The 17,533-nt window shown below is 40.4% G+C and overlaps 1 protein-coding gene and 1 non-coding gene across 2 annotated transcripts; both read left to right on the top strand.

Moving 5' to 3' along the window:
• The first annotated feature begins 4,733 nt into the window (after positions 1 to 4,733).
• On the top strand, positions 4,734 to 4,805 carry trnaa-ugc. The gene has a single exon. It is a non-coding gene; the product is annotated as a tRNA-Ala (tRNA).
• Positions 4,806 to 14,613: 9,808 nt separating this feature from the next.
• snai1b (snail family zinc finger 1b) lies at positions 14,614 to 17,025 on the top strand. The gene is made up of 3 exons (XM_034126392.1): positions 14,614 to 14,887; positions 15,200 to 15,763; positions 16,100 to 17,025. Exons 1-3 carry the CDS (start codon positions 14,806 to 14,808, stop codon positions 16,279 to 16,281), a joined length of 828 nt encoding a protein of 275 aa, XP_033982283.1. The 5' UTR covers positions 14,614 to 14,805; the 3' UTR covers positions 16,282 to 17,025.
• Positions 17,026 to 17,533: the final 508 nt, after the last annotated feature.

Genomic DNA, 17,533 nt, shown 5'->3' with positions numbered 1-17,533 from the left:
ATGTAAAACGTACAAAACAGCTGATTGTGAGATCACAATACGTTGGCCACGCCCCTTTCTCCGCCCACCTCAAGAAAAACAGCCAATCAGAATATTACACAAGCCACAAGCCGGTCCTCTCTAGGTAACAGGGTGGGGGCTGGGCAAAAGAGCTGTCAACCTGCACCCAGATGGAAAGGGTGACTTTTCACAGAGACTGATCCATGATCAGCTTCTGCTTTCACCTTCCCTGCTGTTTGGAATCCCGGCTGGGGGATGGTAAACTGATCCTGAGTCTGTGCTCACATAGCTGCTAATACAAGCCATCTGTAACAGGGAATTATGAAGATCTGTTGATAGAAAAGTGATTACATTTTCAAATTGGTGCTGAGTTCAGCTAGAGAAAAAGAGAGCACAGAGCTGATCTGTTGCTGTTGATCTGACTGTAAAAAAACAACAAGTTGCAACCAACCTGTTATATCACCTCCTGAATAGACATTGGACTGCAAACTGGATACATGTATCTTTGTGTCGTACATGTTACCTCATAGATGTTTTTTTTTCAAATGTTAAATTGCATCTTTTAATTTTTGTGTTTTTTTTTTAAACATGGTCAAAATGAAAAAGACAGGGTAACCTCATCATCTCATTTTGTCCTCTTGTGGCAGAGTTAGAAAAAAAATCCTGTCAACCATGAAATCCTGGATTGATATTTAAAATTAAATAGGTGGACTACACACACCATATCATTTTTGATGACCAGTGATCCTGGAGATGTTACTCACAATTTTCGTTTGTAAACAGAGCTCTTTCCCCTCCCCCTTCACATCAATTTTTTCACTCACCCTGTGGGTGGGACCTTGATGTGCCAGTCAATCTTGTCAGCCAATCAGACGTGCTTTTTCTGAATGCAGCATTTGAGTAACCAATAGGATGCAGAGATGCTTTGAAAACCCCTGGTGGTCACTTTCATAATCTGCAGTCAGTTTTGAGAATACCCACTGCCTTTTATTATTGCAGACAATAAAAGGCAGTGGACAGTACAGAAATTGTGTTAAATAATGCCTGTGGACATAATTGTGTATTTGTGTGGGAAGTGTGCTTTATGAGGGTTCTGGGCCAATACTCACAGTTTGCATGGGTTTATGCACACACATGCATGAGTTTGTTTGTGTGGCTATGTGCACGTTTATATCTGGTTGTAAAATGCTATTGTGGAAGAGGGAATTCTTTAAGTAAAGCTTGGAGCAATCTACACAATTCATAGCTTAAGCTTGATGAGTCACTCAGGTTTTACGCAAACATAACTCTTCACTGTACAGAGGTTTTGGATATCCCCCATGACAACTGGAACTCTGCCCAATAGGGGTTATTCTGAAACTATTGACAATATCCATTTTATACATCTGTATGCATATGGTAGTATACCAAATGTAAGTAAAACCTACTGTACATTAACCTCAAATAAGGTTGTGTACCAAAAATTGTTTCAGGACCATGCATTGAACTTGGTTTACAGAGTGTTATGTCATAATGGACATGCAAATGAACTCGGGAATGGTCTGGCCTCTTTGACTGTTTTGAACACAATTTGCACACAAATATATTCCAACTAACAGAGATCTATCTCCAGATGTGTCTCGTGCTTCTCTAAGCTACTTTTTCTGCCATACACTTTGTCATCTTATTACCTCAGTGGTGAGTGACGATAGCAAAAGTCCAGCACAGCACGAACTCTCTAAAGGCAAGACGATAAGGTTTCGGCTATTCAGTTACCAGGTGCTAGGCAACTCACACACACACAAACACATGTACACACAAGCACACACAATCACCCTGCAGCGATGATGATATGTAAACCCCAGTATCATAGTGAACACAAACATTTAACAAGAACAGTTGGTGCATCTGTGCTTGTGTTAATGTTTGTGTTCTCAAACGAGTCAGAAGAAGTCGCAGGCCTGGTGGAACTTGTTATGTCATGTTCTTGTCTTCATGTCAGGTTGTGATGCACAATGCATACAATTCAAGATGTGTGTAGTCTTTATCCTTCATTTCCCTAATGGATGGGATCACAACCTTGCATTCACGAATAAAAGCTGAAGAGGTTGTGGTTTTCCATTGTGTAACTTCCTTTTCTTTCTTTAAATCCATCCCAGAGCTTTCACTGAATTTGCCTGCTTCACACAATTCCCACAGCTGCATGGAGAAATAGGTGAAAGGTCACAACAATCTCTCCCCCTCTCTCTCTTTCCCTCTCTTGCTCCCCCCCTTCTCTCTACTGTGTATGTTCATATTTATGAATGTGACGTGCGGCTCTTGTTTGACAGCATGCCTGTCCTTGCCCCCAACTCAAACAGTTGAGGCATGTGAATGTAGAGTGCTTCGAATAACTCAAACCTTGAGTTGTAAACACTGCTATTTTGTCTGAGGTTAAAAAACTGAGCTGTGGTGATGAACAAGTTGACTCAGAAGTCCAGCTTGTTGCATGTGCGCTGAGGCTTAAAACTGACATTAGATATATAGCTTAACTATTGGAAGGATAGTAAAGATACTCATCCTATATGACCTTATTGATCTTTTCTTTACATTTTGGGGCCTCTCTCTCTTCTCTCAGGCCTCTCTTAGCCCCTGCTTTGCTTGCTGCTGGTAGATGATAAGACAGCAGCCCCAGAAGATACTAGGTCAGACCTGCCAAAAAATAGTTATCGTATAACCCAATTTATACATTTTAGAAGTTAAGGCCTTCTTCCTATTTCCAGTCTTTATACTCGTCATTGATGCACAACAAGAACATGAATATGCTTGTCTAAGTCTAAGCATGAAGCGAATAAGAGAATTTCTCCAAATGTCATACCATTACATCTCCAAAATCCACACTTTGATAGGCATCATGCACCAAACACTGAAAAACCTGTTCCATAGAAAATATCCAGATTTAGAGATCTCATGGAGGAGTATAGAAACAAACTAAAAACTAAGATCATCAATCATATGCTAATAATTCGAGCCAAAGCGATTGGTAGTTTATCAATAAGTGAATTGACACAAAATGTATAGGTTACTATTTCCATAATCGATTAACCACATTAAGACACATTTTAAGAAAAAAACAAAAACTGGTTTCAGCCTCTCAATTTTGACGATTGGCTGCTTTGCTTGGTTCTTTGATGGGAAAATTCAATATTGTTGGGACTTTGGACTGTTGGTTGGACATCAACTTGTTTTTTAGGGAAATTGCAAGATGGTTCTTGGTCATTTTTGTAGACATTTTCTAAACCAATTGATGAACATGAGTTGAGAACATAATCTTCAAATAAAAATTCCCAAAGGCATGGTATATGAAGTTGTAAAAGCTAGCCCAAGCTCAACCATAGAAATGCATCAGTATTATTGATTTAATAATGCAATAAATAATTATCTCTCCAAGTGGCCATTTCAACAAGTAATTTCATATTTATACTCTGTATATTTTGCAGTTCATACTCATATAGACAGTGTTAAAATGTCATTAGCTTTGGTATATTTACTTATTTCTACCCTTGTCACTCCCATTTGGCACTGTCCACTGAAACGTCTGTGGCCTCAGATAAAGAATTTCTTCCTGCATCTCATATTGCATACAGCCTGTCTGTACATCCTTCCCCCACCAGTAGTCTACAGCCCCTAAGTAACCCCCCTCCACATGCTTGTCAACTATTCCTTACTCAGCACAGACTCAACATGTGGGTTCCTGTCACCAATCCAAATCCACACAACAATAACAACACAGATAGAAACCAGCGTCCCTCCCTCTTCCTGGGGGACCCCTCTGCAGGCTGGTGCATTTCCTTCTGCAGACAGAGGCAGAGCAGACGCTGAGAAGGTGTTCTCTACTTCCTTCTTTCTTGTTCCTTTCTTCATCCCTATTAAAGACTTCATGCCATGCGTGCATCCCATGGGTCTGTCCCTAGAAGGCTTAAGCAAACAGGGCCTGAAAGTGGTGTCCTTGGCAAGAGTGTGCTGATAAACACAGCATGAGAGAGGACATGCCGTGCTCTCCAGAGGGGGACGACAGACCCTAATTCAGGCTGCCCTGGAGGATATTATAAAACTGAACGAGGGAGGCTATTTTTAAATTCTGAAAAGGATTAAGGTATATTGGCTGAAGAGGAAGTTTGGGCCTCTTTTGTCTGTCTGAAATATTGTGCTCATATATATTCTCTCATTCTTTTATGACCTTGGTCCACATCCCCAGTAAAAGGTTTCCTCTCCCTCCAAGTTAAGTGGGAAGGAGAGGAGCCCCTTCCTCAGCTGTGTCCCCTAACTGAAACCACAACATGACCTGTAGACTAAAAATAGCACAGAGCAAGGATTAAATCAATGAAAACTGAGCTACAAATACAACAGCTTATTTTCCATTCATTCACAATGACGTAAATTATCCAACTAACTCAAACTAAAAGTAGCTCAGAATGTCTTGAGCTGGAGCCCCTTGGGGATTTAACCCATTAAAAAATGTCTTAAAGTACACAAACATACACACACGTACACACACAGAGAAAATTACAGTAGACCTTTTGTTGGCCGGGTCAAAAGTTGAGTGTATTATATCATGCTGAAGTTGCAACCATAAATTACATAACGTTGCTCCAGTCAGAACAAAAATATCCAAATGAACTCTCGTCTCTCCTTACAAGTCCTCCAATGGCTCACTATTTTTGTTGCGCAATCTAAGCAATAAAACCAGTTCTTCATTCCACCTGCTTCAAGTAGGGGATGTAGCTCAGTGGTAGAGCGCATGCTTTGCATGTATGAGGCCCCGGGTTCAATCCCCGGCATCTCCACACCTTTTGATTTTCTTTTTGTGATCTTTGACTCACTTCAATAGTGATGTGATGGTAAAGATGTTTCAGAGGTATTGTGTAAACATGATTCTTTTTAATCATATTTAACAAATCATATAGCTTTTGATTTCACATGCAACACTTTCACATGATATAAGCGCATGTCATTTCCAGTTGTATCTAACATGACAAAACACACATTTGATCAAGTACAGTTCAGTTTAGTTTTTGGGACTTCTTGCTTACTGGCCCATTGTCTGAGAGGAAGTTGCAATAGCATTATACCTCATAAACTGTTAGATGGCAGTAAACACAATAGTGATCTGGGGAGAAAGAAAAACATGCATTCATATTTAGTAAAAAAATCAAGTGTTTATGTGCTTTTTCTGATCTGATGACTGATGGTGTGTGATGATGGCTGATTTTTTTTTTAAATCAAAAAATATACTATTGTTGCATAATTAAAGTTGTTTACATATAAAACTTGATATATATATATTTATATATAACGTTTGTTAATAGTTATAAAGATAACCTTTGTATTATCTGTTAACCAAATTATCTTTTCTGATACCTTAATAGTTAAGATAACATATAAGACATTTTGAGGGGTAATCAGGGGAAGACAGATAGCACTTACAGTATGTGTTGTGTTTGAGAACATCATTTGGAGTTATGCATAGTTTCTGGTTTGAACGTTTTTTTTAATGAACATGATGTGTGTGTGATTAGTGTTAGCAATTGGTTGTAAACCCTATCACATTCCCGACGAAAAACGACACATAAACTAGATCTTTACGTTCATTGCCAACGAAAACAGTGTGCAGTGAAGATGTTTAAATCAGAGGTTTGCTGTCACAGCTTGCTGAGAAAAGAATGAGAATACCAACAGAACAGAAGTGGGAGAACCCCTCCCACCCACTCCACGCAGAGCTAGTGAAGATGAGGAGTACGTTCAGCCACAGACTCATCCCTCCACAACAACGCACCAAGCGCCTCGGACAGTCCTTTGTGCCTGTAGCCATCAGGCTGCACAACAAGGGGTCAATAATGAAAAAGAAATTAAATTAAATCACTGGACATAAATATACACTGTTTCCACAACCCATGTTAATATATTAGTAGTAGACCAAATATGTAGACAGATATGTCGACATATATGTACAGATGTCCATTTTCACTTTTCACTTGTCACTTTAACTCATTCCGTACTTTATAACTTAGATGACCAAATATGTATATATGCTGACAGTTATTTTACTCTTATTTTTACTCATCTCCTATTTCATAGTCTTTTATTATTATTATCATTATTATTTAAAAAAAATGTCTTGATTTTATTTTTTATTTTATAAATCTGTGTGAATCTTTGCTGTCCTGTTTTTCATGCTTACCCTGTTGCTGCTTTGTACAACTGAATTTCCCCACTGGGATTAATAATGGTCCATCTTATCTTATCTTATCTTATCTTAGAAACCCTGGGGGCCACGCTACTTTCGGAATAGGGTAAAAAGTCAAAAAGAGCAGCCCGCACACACTCATGGAGTCAGCTTGACCCCTCACGGACATGGGTAATGTCATCTGCTTTCAGCAAGTCCATCCAGGTTGGTTGTCCAGCAGGACACACTATCTGCAGTGAAACAAGACCACTCTGAGGGTCAAACCCACACTTACAGGGCCTACTATTCAGGAGCCTGCAACTGCTTATCCCACATGCTCTAAGTCTGTACATTATGACCTAAATGAACCTCTGTTACATAAATGTCACATATCCATTTCTCAGGTGTCAAGCTCAGGTGGAAAATGAGGAGAAACATCAGTCACTCCTGTCTGAAGCTCCAACAGCCTGCTGCACCTAGCCCTTTTCACATTGCAAAATGCACACCTTCATGTCTTTGAGAAGAACAACATTCAGCAGTGAAGCTGTTAAACCAGAGGGCTAGAAAAGTGCATAATAAAACTCTAATGGTGTGAACACAAAAGGTCAAAGGTGGTGTACTTGCAATTAACGGTTCTGCTAAATCTGCGCACATAATCTTTAAAGAAAGGCCTGTCTGTGGAACTATAGAAAACAAAAATCTGAAAATAAAACCGTAGGTGTATTTCACATGCTCACAGTGACTGATAGGCTTCCTCATAGTGCATCACTAAGTCTTTAGTGTATTTATTATATTGTCCAACCTGAGGGTTTGGTTGCTGAGTCATCAGACACACAGTTCGATGTGGATATGTTACGTCATGCACGGTTACAGAAAACATTGTTGCCCTTTTCCATCTTCAGGGCTTGGCAAAACACACACATTCCTTAGTGTCTAGTCTCTTTAATTTTCCAATGACGTGTGTATGTGTGTGTGTGTGTGTGTATGTGTGTGTGTGTGTGTGTGTGTGTGTGTGTGTGTGTGTGTGTGTGTGTGTGTGTGTGTGTGTGTGTGTACATGTGTATGTGTGTGTGTGTGTGTGTGTGTGTACATGTGTGTGAATGTGTGTATGTGTGTGTGTGTGTGTGTGTGTTTGTGTTTGTGTGTGCGTGTGTGTTGCCGGTTTTATTTCACTAAAGCTCAATTTCTGCTATTGTACTGACTTCTGGTTTAACCACTGACCTGGAAACCCCATTAACAGGGTCATTGTTGGTCTTTGATCGCCCCCTTGTGGTTAGTCTCAAAATAATCCAAGTGCATGTGAATTCACCATGTGACCAGTGGGTGGCGCCAAATCATAGTTTAGTTATTTTCTTTACCGAAAATGATCCTGATCTAAATCAGTGAATTATACAGGAGTTTTGAAATAAAAGATCTCTACAGTTACAAGCAGATTAGTGATGACTTTTAGGGAATTATGGTTAGTTTAATTTTTTAAACTCCAACCATCTTTACTATTGATTATATTTGAGTGACTTGTGAGTTGTGTTATGATTACTTTAATTGTTCTATCATTTTGTAAAAAAACTTTCCTGGGAGGAAGTCATATCAGAATGTTTAATAAAGTTAAATAAACAACCTTTTTTTTCCTTCAAATTGTGCAGAAAGTGTTCTTGCCTGTAGTATCTCCAAGAGGGTGAGCCTCACTCACCTCAAACATCTGACCATTAGATAACCTTTAAAAGTGCCATATCAAAGGGTGCCTGTGGATGGACTGCAATATATGTCCAGATAAGACACACACACACACACACACACACACACACACACACACACACACACACACACACACACACACACACACACACACACACACACACACACACACACACACACACACACACACACACACACACACACACACACACACACACAAATATATCAAACTTTTACAAAAGAAAAAACCCGACTAAAAAGAAAACAAACATTTCCATACTAGGTGCAAATTAAATGTTATATACTCACATGAGTAGATTACAAGTCTGTAAGAAATACAAATTAAACAAAATCTGTTTATACAAAGTTCAAAATGTACTACATTTTCTGTTAATCAAAAAAACATTAATTTGACCTTACATTTAATTTTCATTATTTTCTTTCAAGAAAAGAAGATTTTTATATGCCTTGAATAGTTTTTTTCTGGATATAGAAACCAGTGAATTTTTGTCTGTGGGAGCAGGTTTGAAAAAATTGACAGGGTTGAAAAATTGATGGGAATAAATAGAATCTACTGTTTCTGAAATTATATAAGATTGTGTTTGCAATAACCATTCTATTGCATAACCTACTCAGCAAAATAAATAATGAATAAACCATATGGTGAAGCAGCAGACGGGGAGACCCCACTCCAATCTGCAGGTCATGTTGGATGCTTCTCTCCTCCTCAAAGCATTCATCGGGATAGATTTCCACTAAATAATCACATGTTTTTGTGTCTCATTGACATACTTTAACAGTGAGTGTGTACAGACCACTGGAGCGTGTGTGTAGGAGTGTGTGTCCATACGAGCAGCTCTGCATTCCAGAGGGATAATCTTATCTCCCTCCTGCTGAGCTGATGGACCTCTGAACTGCAGGGCAACACTCACAAACACATCACACACTCTCTAGTTCATATGAATAAACAAAAACACACGGACATTTAGACAACAGAAACGTTGTGGTAAAAGAGCATGGGGAAATGTAGTCACATTAGAAACACCATGACAAGTACTGATATATCTAGGACACAAACTCTTCATTTTCTTTCAGAGTCAACATGAGCATCACTGTTGCATAACCTCTCCCTCAGCACAAACACAATTCCAAAATTGTGGAAGTCAGCGTATGTCCTGCCTCTACTAAAAGGTGGGGAGGCCACTTTATTAAATAATTATAGGCCCATCTCTAAATTATCAGTTCTGGCTAAGGTTCTTGAACGCCTAGTGAGTGAACAGGTAAAGGTGTTTTTATGTACAAATGACATCCTGTCTAAACATCAGTCAGGCTTCAGAAAGCAACATAGCACCATCACTGCCACAATGAAAGTGGTGAATGATGTGGCGAGTATTTTAGATAATAAGCAGAGTTGTGCAGCTCTATTTATTGACCTTTCCAAAGCGTTTGATACCGTCGATCATCGCATCTTGAAGCAGAGGCTGGTCAGTATTGGCATATCCAGCCATGCAGTGGGGTGGTTTGTGAACTACCTCTCTGAAAGGTCCCAATGTGTTCATTTTGATGGGCTGTCTTCTGAGTGGTTAAACATTACTAATGGTGTTCCTCAAGGTTCTGTTTTAGGTCCACTTTTATTCTCCATCTACATCAATAGTTTAGGTGAAAATGTCGATGGAGCAACCTTACATTTTTATGCGGACGATACCGTTATGTACTGTGCAGGTCCCTCCATTAAGGAGGCTGTTGTTGAATTGCAAGCTGTTTTTAACATTATTCAGACTCAGCTCTCTGAACTAAAGCTTCTTTTAAATGTTGATAAAACCAAGGTAATGCTCTTTTCAAAAGCTAAAAAGACACCAGAGCCTGTTTTAGATATTGTAACTACGCAAGGAATAAAACTTGAAGTGGTTACCTGTTACAAATACCTTGGTATCTGGCTTGATGACTGTCTCACTTTTAAACGTCATGTCAATAACCTGCTTAAAAAACTGAGGGTTAGGCTAGCTTTCTTCTACAGGAACAAGTCCTGTTTCTCGCTTGAGGCCAGGAAAAGGCTAGTCACTGTGACCTTTTTACCTGTGCTGGACTATGGTGATTTGATTTATATGAATGCACCTGCCAATTGGCTGGTCAAGTTAGATGCTGCGTATCACAGTGCACTGAGATTTGTGACAAACTGTAAAGCATTAACCCATCACTGTACCCTGTATGCAAGGGCTGGTTTGCCTTCGCTAACTGTACGGAGGCTCAGTCACTGGTATATTTTTATATACAAAGCCATGTTAGGGAAACTTCCATCCTACATCTACTCCCTGATCTCACGGCGAATTGTAAGTGGCTACTGCCTGAGATCGCATGCTGTGGTTTTATTAAATGTGCCAACTGCTAGGACTGTCTTGGAATAGTCTGCAATTGAAATGGAAACTGAGTAATCTGGTGCCACTAAATGTTTTTAAAGCTCGGTTGGATGCTACTCAATCGGAAGCTGTTGGTACCTGTTCATGTGGATAGTTATGTAAATTGTAATCCCTGTAATGATGCTGTATGATGTCCTTTTTGTTGTTCTGTTTATGTTTTTATGTTTCATGTGGAACCTACTTGAGCAGGTCTCCCTTGAAAAAGAGATCAATGATCTCAATGGGATACAACCTGGATAAATAAAGGTTCGAAATGAAATGAAAATGAACTGTATCGTCACAATCAAACACTGTGACCGACATGTTGGAATTTGATTTATCACATGCACAAAGGCGAGTCAGTCATAAACATCAAATGCAAATGTGCTAAAGTGACCATTGCCTGTCCTCTGAATGGACTGAATGACAACCATGCACCTGAGTGTTCGAGGGCTATTGGCCAGGGGTTTTCAAATGTAAAACATGGCTTTAAGCTGCACTTGTGTACTTGTCACTTGAGCAAAAAACATTTGTATAATCACAATGGGTGTTTGGGAGTTGGCTTCTTTTCATTCAGATGAAAGGACACTGGAGCACAATTTGCTCACTGCCCCTCCGCCACCTTAAATCACAGCTTCACTGTCAAGGACAATAAAAAGGGACATTTATTTTAACATTGTTTCTTGTGGGGACTTTTAGTATGTTCACTCCCTCATCCAAACTCCTCTTTATGGAGGAATTAAAACTATATATGGATCTAGAAGAAAATCACATGTTCAGGTACCAGCAGATGAAAGAGGATGATGTAATTTCTTGAGTTTGGAGAAATCAAAAAGTGGAGTATGATGAAGTGAAAAAGAGATTGAATCCAGAATAAGCGTATATTTGAAATCTTCTCTGAAATAATTGTCCGATTTACCTGTTTGTTGCTGTTGGAGCAGTTCTAGGGTACTTAGATGAGAAATGTAATGAAATTCAATCAATCCAACAACTACACAAAACACATACACAAGGTGGTATATTATAAATAATTAAACAGTTCTGGAACATACACGATTGAATCAAATGCAACATGGAACACATTTGTTTCCCCCATTCTATTCTTGTCAAAATCAACTTTGTAAACCTGTTTCTTTAAGAATAGCCTTAGATTTATCTTGAACCAACACATTTGATCAATTAATTCAGTAACATTTGAGTTTTCAATATGCCACCCTATCAGTTTTGAATTGTTGTTCTTTGGTTATACAAGTGACGGATATCAACTGAAAATATATCTGTTTTAGAGGACATTTTCACAGAAGAAGGTTAAACGGCTTCCCAACAGCCTTCGCTGGAGCAGATTTGCCAAAACCAAACACATACAAACTGCCTGAATTTTCTTTTGAAGCACAAACTGGTGACATAACTCTATACTAGTCTGTCTATTTGAGTTTAAATTGTGCCCGTATGACTAACCCAAGACATTAAACCAGAATGTATTTAACCTAACCTGCTCTTTAGGATTCCCCTTAAATGAGAAATAATTTATATGCGACTTTTATCTTAACCATTAACGCTCACACAAGCCCGCAATTGTATTGTAACATCCTGACCTAATCTTTGTCTTTTTAAGCTTTTATTTTATTATTAGAAAACACAACAAGGTTATAATAAGCAAGAGGTTGTTTATGTATATCAATACAGTGTAATTCTGTTTGCACTTCAATATGTTGAATACAAAAATCAATGTTGCCACTTTTGAACTAACATCATAAACCATGTTTCTCAGACAGTTTTTCTTTTATCTAAAAGGCATTGTTATTGAGAGCCACATTTGTTATGGCAAGGGGACTGCCTGACATTGGAATTATTTTGTAAAACCTTCCTAAGATTAGACTAAATTAGATTTGACGTCCACTTTATTTTTAGTTTTAAGAGGTTTTAGCAGACAGTTTGAGCCTCTGTGAGAACACCGGCTGTTTCATCCCTGAGGCCAGAGAAGAGAGAACATCTGTTCTGAGCAGCAAAACTTTGTCTTCACGTCCTCTGTGTGTCAGGAGGTCAATCTCACCCTGTTGTAACACAAATTGTCTGCAGTCAGCCCTACACACAAACTGCTCAGAAGAACTGTGTAATCAGCTGCAATACAGCCTTAGACAGTGTGTGTGTGTGTGTGTCTCAGGTCAGGTGGTTGTTTTATTTAGCCATTTTGTGAGTATAGCAATACATTTATCAACACAGATCATCAAGACAACATTAGAATATTCTACTCATATTAATTATGTATATATAATACCTTGTTAAATTCAACATGTATATTTTCTACTTTCTTGTTTATTTCTTGTCTTGAATTTTTATTGTACAATGCCATGTCTTTTTATGCTGCTGCAACGCAACAATTTCCCAAATTGGGATCAATAAAGTACTATCTTATCTTATCTCTTATACTACACTAACATAAAGCCCCCAGACACTTTTTGTACTTTCAGAGCCATTCTCAGTAGCAGACCCTCACCTCAGATTACTTTCACGTGTGTCTTTGCTATTTGCTTTTTGTTTTTACTGCTGCCCTGCCCTCGTGACCTCCAGTCTACGTGGCGTCGGCGTCAACAAGCGCTCTAACGACGTGTGAACTTTTGGACATGCAGTGACAATGGCGCCTTTAGACAGGTGCATACATACACCCCCTCCACGCACCACCACCCTGCCTGCCACCGAGGAGCTTTTAGGCTCTTTGCGATGCTAAAGAGGAACACTAAAGACTGTGACATTCCTGTCTAATGGCTGGCACCTGATTTTCACACTCACGGGGTGTGTGCATCAACAGCTCACCAGTTCAAAAAACAACAACTATAGGGCGAAAGGTCTATCATCTCATTATAATAAATTACGATGATTTACATCTCATGTTATAGGACAGTGTGTGCATTCATAGATAAAATAACGGCGAATAATGGTTGAAGTTAAATACAAATACACGACACGTGGGCTAGTCAGAAAGTAAAACGGAAAGATAATACATCTAATTCAAACGGTACACGACAAAACAACGTGGGTGAATCTGGCTGAGCAATTCATATGCAATTAACTAGATTAACAACAATCGTTCCTTTTCTTCTGTGATCATGTTGTCTCATTCATCTGGTGATGCTCGCACATTAACAATAAAGACAAAAGAAAAAAGTATGGCTTTGGTGTGTGGAGCTGCTCTGAATTACGCACAAACTTTACGCACATTTAAGGGATTAAACATTACAGGATCCCGATTCATTTAAGGGCCTTATCCTAGCCTGCTGGATTTCATGGCACCTCAAGGCACAAGGTTGAATATGTCCTTGTCTGGGTCTAAATGACATTATCATATTGTTCCTGTCAACTCGGTTAATTTTACATCACACCGTGCTGTGCGCAAACTGGAGAACAGCGCCTCCTTTATCTGAGTGCTCTTAACTCCCGCAGAGAGGCTGAGAAAGAGGATGCCTCATGATGAACTGAGCGCCTTATGCTGTTGATGGGAGAAAAGACACAGACCGTTTGTTTCCTGTAACTTCTCCAAAATGTCTCCACCTCAACAGGGTGCGTAAAGCCTCAAGGCACAGCCACACAAAAGAGCCATCATAACGTTTCAGTAAATAGGTCTAAATGCTCTAAAACTCATTTCAAAATGTGAGATAAATCGCCATCAAAAACAAATATGTTCGAATAATATATTCACTTCACATATTTCCCCCACTCGCGCAGAGACGATTTATCCAAATTAATCAGCTTCTGCTAAACCTATTTTTAATAATTTGTTTTGCACATTTTCACCATTATTCTGGTGGTGTGTTTGTGTGTGTTTATAAATGTGTCACCGTATATCGTAACACCTTACCCCGAGATTCATTTGTAAATTAAATTATGAGCCAACAGAGGACGCTGTAGCTTCAGTTTGTCATGACACATATTGTAAAGGAATGGACACATACGAGTTATGAACAAGGTGTAAGAAGGGCTTTAAGAATATATAATCCTGATTTGAATTAGGAACTGTTTATCGTGCATGCTGTCTATTTTGTTTCCAAATTGAAAACACATGCCTGTGCGCATTTAACATTGTTCAAGACGTTTAGGCTACAAAAATCATTTTTGGCCGAACCTGACTTTTAATTCAGAGTAATCTATTCAAATGTAATGGCAAAAGGATTATGTCTGTAAATAAAGAGGGAGCCATTACAGCCGTGAAATGCACAATTAGATTGGCGCTCGGCTACAGCTTTTGGCTCTTTGGGCACCTGTGGTGAGCTTCCTCACACACGGGGTGTGTCTTTGGGCGGAGACCTGCCCACCACCCCGCCGCTTCTCCCCTCTGCTCACTATATGAGGAGGCAACTTTGTAATCCCTGACAACAAGCTACATTGAACCGTAGCAGAGGACTTGTCTTTCCAAGCGATTTCTCCCTGACCGACAGGAATCTGCTCCGACCCTAAGAAGAGATCATTGGACCTGTGCCTTCCTGCCGTGGGAATTTTTTGATTTTTAATTAATCGGTGAAGCCAGACATCACCATGCCTCGTTCTTTTTTAGTCAAGAAGTATTTTTCCAGCAAAAAACCCTACTACAGGGAGAGTTATCTTGAGAGCCAAACAGGTAAGGTTTAATTTCCTCACTGATTTCCTTACTTGACATGTTAAGTGAATCACTGTCAGAACGAAACGAGAGCTTTATAAAGTTACCTTCAGATGCAGAACAGCCCCTTTTGTGGCAGATAAGATGGATATTTATCCAGATTGCTTCTTCTGTGCTAAACAAGTGTTTCTGGTCACCTACAAATGTGGAAATGTAAAAGTCAGGGTTACACTTCAAGTTGTAATAAGACACCCAATGAAAACAAGTTTTAGGGCTTAATTAGATTATCTGTTCATTACAACCCACCTGACTTCCTTTTCTCTGTTTTGCCAGCTTTTGTCCCAGAAAGCTTTCCAAGGGCTGAACTTCCAATGCAGAACAACAGCTCCGCCCTCACCTGCTACCCCACCATCCCCTTCTTCAGCAGCATGGACTCCCTGCCTGCCCCTCTGTCCCCCATCACCCCTGTTTCTCCGGCCCTTTCACCACTTGGCCCTCTGGACCTCAGCAGCTCTCCCTCTAGCAGTAGCAGCAGCAGCAGCAGCAGCAGCAGCAGCAGTGAGGAGGAGGAGGATGGCGGGCGCACGTCAGATCCTCCCAGCCCAGACATCATCCAGCACATCTTCCACTGTCTGCACTGCAGTAAGAGTTACACCAGCCTCTCTGCACTGTCCCACCATCAGACCCACTGTTCTCCACAGCAGCAAACGCCCACTCTGCCCACTGTGGTCTCTACACGGCCGGCTTTCCACTGCAAACACTGCCCCAAGGAGTACACCAGCCTGGGAGCCCTGAAAATGCACATTCGCTCACACACTCTGCCCTGCGTGTGCCTCACCTGCGGCAAGGCCTTCTCCAGACCGTGGCTTCTTAGAGGACACATCCGCACACACACAGGTATGCAACAAAACAAACGTATGTCAGAGTAGTCACATTGATTTCCAAGCTATTTTGACTTGTAAATGTAACAACTGGTTGCACCTTGTGCTCATTGATATTCATTGATATCTCCTGATATGTGAGCAAATGTTATTGCTTCACATGGCCCAATCTAATCTCTGCCTCACAATGGTTGCGCATGAAAAAAGGCAAATCTGCATTAAGTTAGGGTAGTGTTCCTGCTCTTTTGTTGGTTATCTGTAGATCATTTGAAAAACAATGACCAGAGGACAGACCTTTTAGGCCTGTCAATTAAGTGTATTCCTGATGCTAACAGTCTTCTCTTTTCACCAGGTGAGCGCCCCTTCTCTTGTCAACACTGTAACCGAGCCTTTGCTGATCGCTCCAACCTGCGTGCCCACCTGCAGACCCACTCAGAGGTGAAGAAGTACCAGTGTGGCTCCTGCTCGCGGACCTTCAGTCGCATGTCCCTGCTGCACAAACACACCGCCTCAGGGTGCTGCCCGGCCTCATAGACTCCCACCCTGAACTGTTCCCATGAGCCATTTGAAACTTTTGATTCCCCCCCTGATTACAGCCAATAAGGACAGAGGACTTTAAAGCCATGATGGAGGACTGTTGCTTTTTATAAAAAATACTTATCAAGTGCCTTTTTCAGGACAATGTAGGTAGATTTTTTTTTTTTTAATGTCATGTTGGAATCTGCAGCTCATCACTACTGTGTTCTGTCAACTGTGTTTGATTTGAGGGCAGCTGGACATGCAGTTAATTCCCAGGAAACTCAGTCGGTGCCGGCCGGTCCGGGACTCTGGCCATGTTGCAGCTGCCGGGGTGTGTTTGTGTGTATGCGGGGATGTCATTCCTCACCATACTATACATACATTGCGTGTGTGTGTGTGTATATGAGCAAGTGTGTGTGTTGAGACAGCTGTCTGTGTATGGTGTACTGTGAAGGCCGGGCGCTGAGAGAAGTGTTAGCTGTGACCTCGACGACAGGTGACTGTCCACTCGCCCCTCCCAACACCACAAACACTTTCCACATACTCATTGTGTTTAATGGGATGTGAAAGGACCACTTAAACTTGACCAAAAAACACAACTGGGTTATTGTCATTTTAAAGTCTACGTGATCTTTTTTTATTTAGACACATGTTTCTTGAATGATTCAATGATTCTGTTTTTATCAACTATTTTCTTCAACATGCAAAATGTTAATACTGTGCCTTTTTCTGCCACATGTAAATAAAAGCTTTGTTTAAAAAAAACCTGCTGTGGACGTACTGATGAATTAGTGTTTCAACGGGCATTGTATTAACTCACAACTCTAAATGAGTTCATCAGGACAGACATGACAGTTTCTGAATGGGAAGATGGAGCTGTGTGAGTGTGTGTGTGTTAGGTGGAGCGGGGACAGGTGTGTGTGATGGTGAGTGATCGGGGGAACACCTGCACACACCTGCCGGGCTGTCAGCGCACAGACAGAAACACACGGACAACACATGCTAGAGAGGTGAGGAGGGGGCAGGGAGCGACTGCAGGTGGGTTATAGGGATCAGACATATAGAAGGCGAGGATGCTGAGCAAAAAATAAATCCCCAGAGGGCAAATCTCACAGAATAAAATTGTCTTTGGAAATTCGTTCTGTTGTGTGAGCCGAAATCTCAGGCTCAAGACCAACTAATAGACCCCAGAGAGTCAGCTATAGCAGAACTTTAGGACTGACACTGATCCACTCACTGTGCAGCCATCTGCTCTGTAATGGTTACA

This window comes from Trematomus bernacchii, unplaced genomic scaffold (genome assembly GCF_902827165.1).
Source record: "Trematomus bernacchii unplaced genomic scaffold, fTreBer1.1, whole genome shotgun sequence".
NCBI lineage: Eukaryota > Metazoa > Chordata > Actinopteri > Perciformes > Nototheniidae > Trematomus > Trematomus bernacchii.
This window is presented reverse-complemented; position numbering and strand designations above follow the sequence as displayed.

Bases quoted from the DNA above. Each gene is read 5' to 3' on its own strand.
- snai1b (XM_034126392.1), top strand. From the start codon at position 14,806: ATGCCTCGTTCTTTTTTAGTCAAGAAGTATTTTTCCAGCAAAAAACCC. The intron at 14,888-15,199 runs GTAAGGTTTAAT...CTGTTTTGCCAG, and splicing joins TTATCTTGAGAGCCAAACAG to CTTTTGTCCCAGAAAGCTTT. The intron at 15,764-16,099 runs GTATGCAACAAA...TCTTTTCACCAG, and splicing joins ACACATCCGCACACACACAG to GTGAGCGCCCCTTCTCTTGT.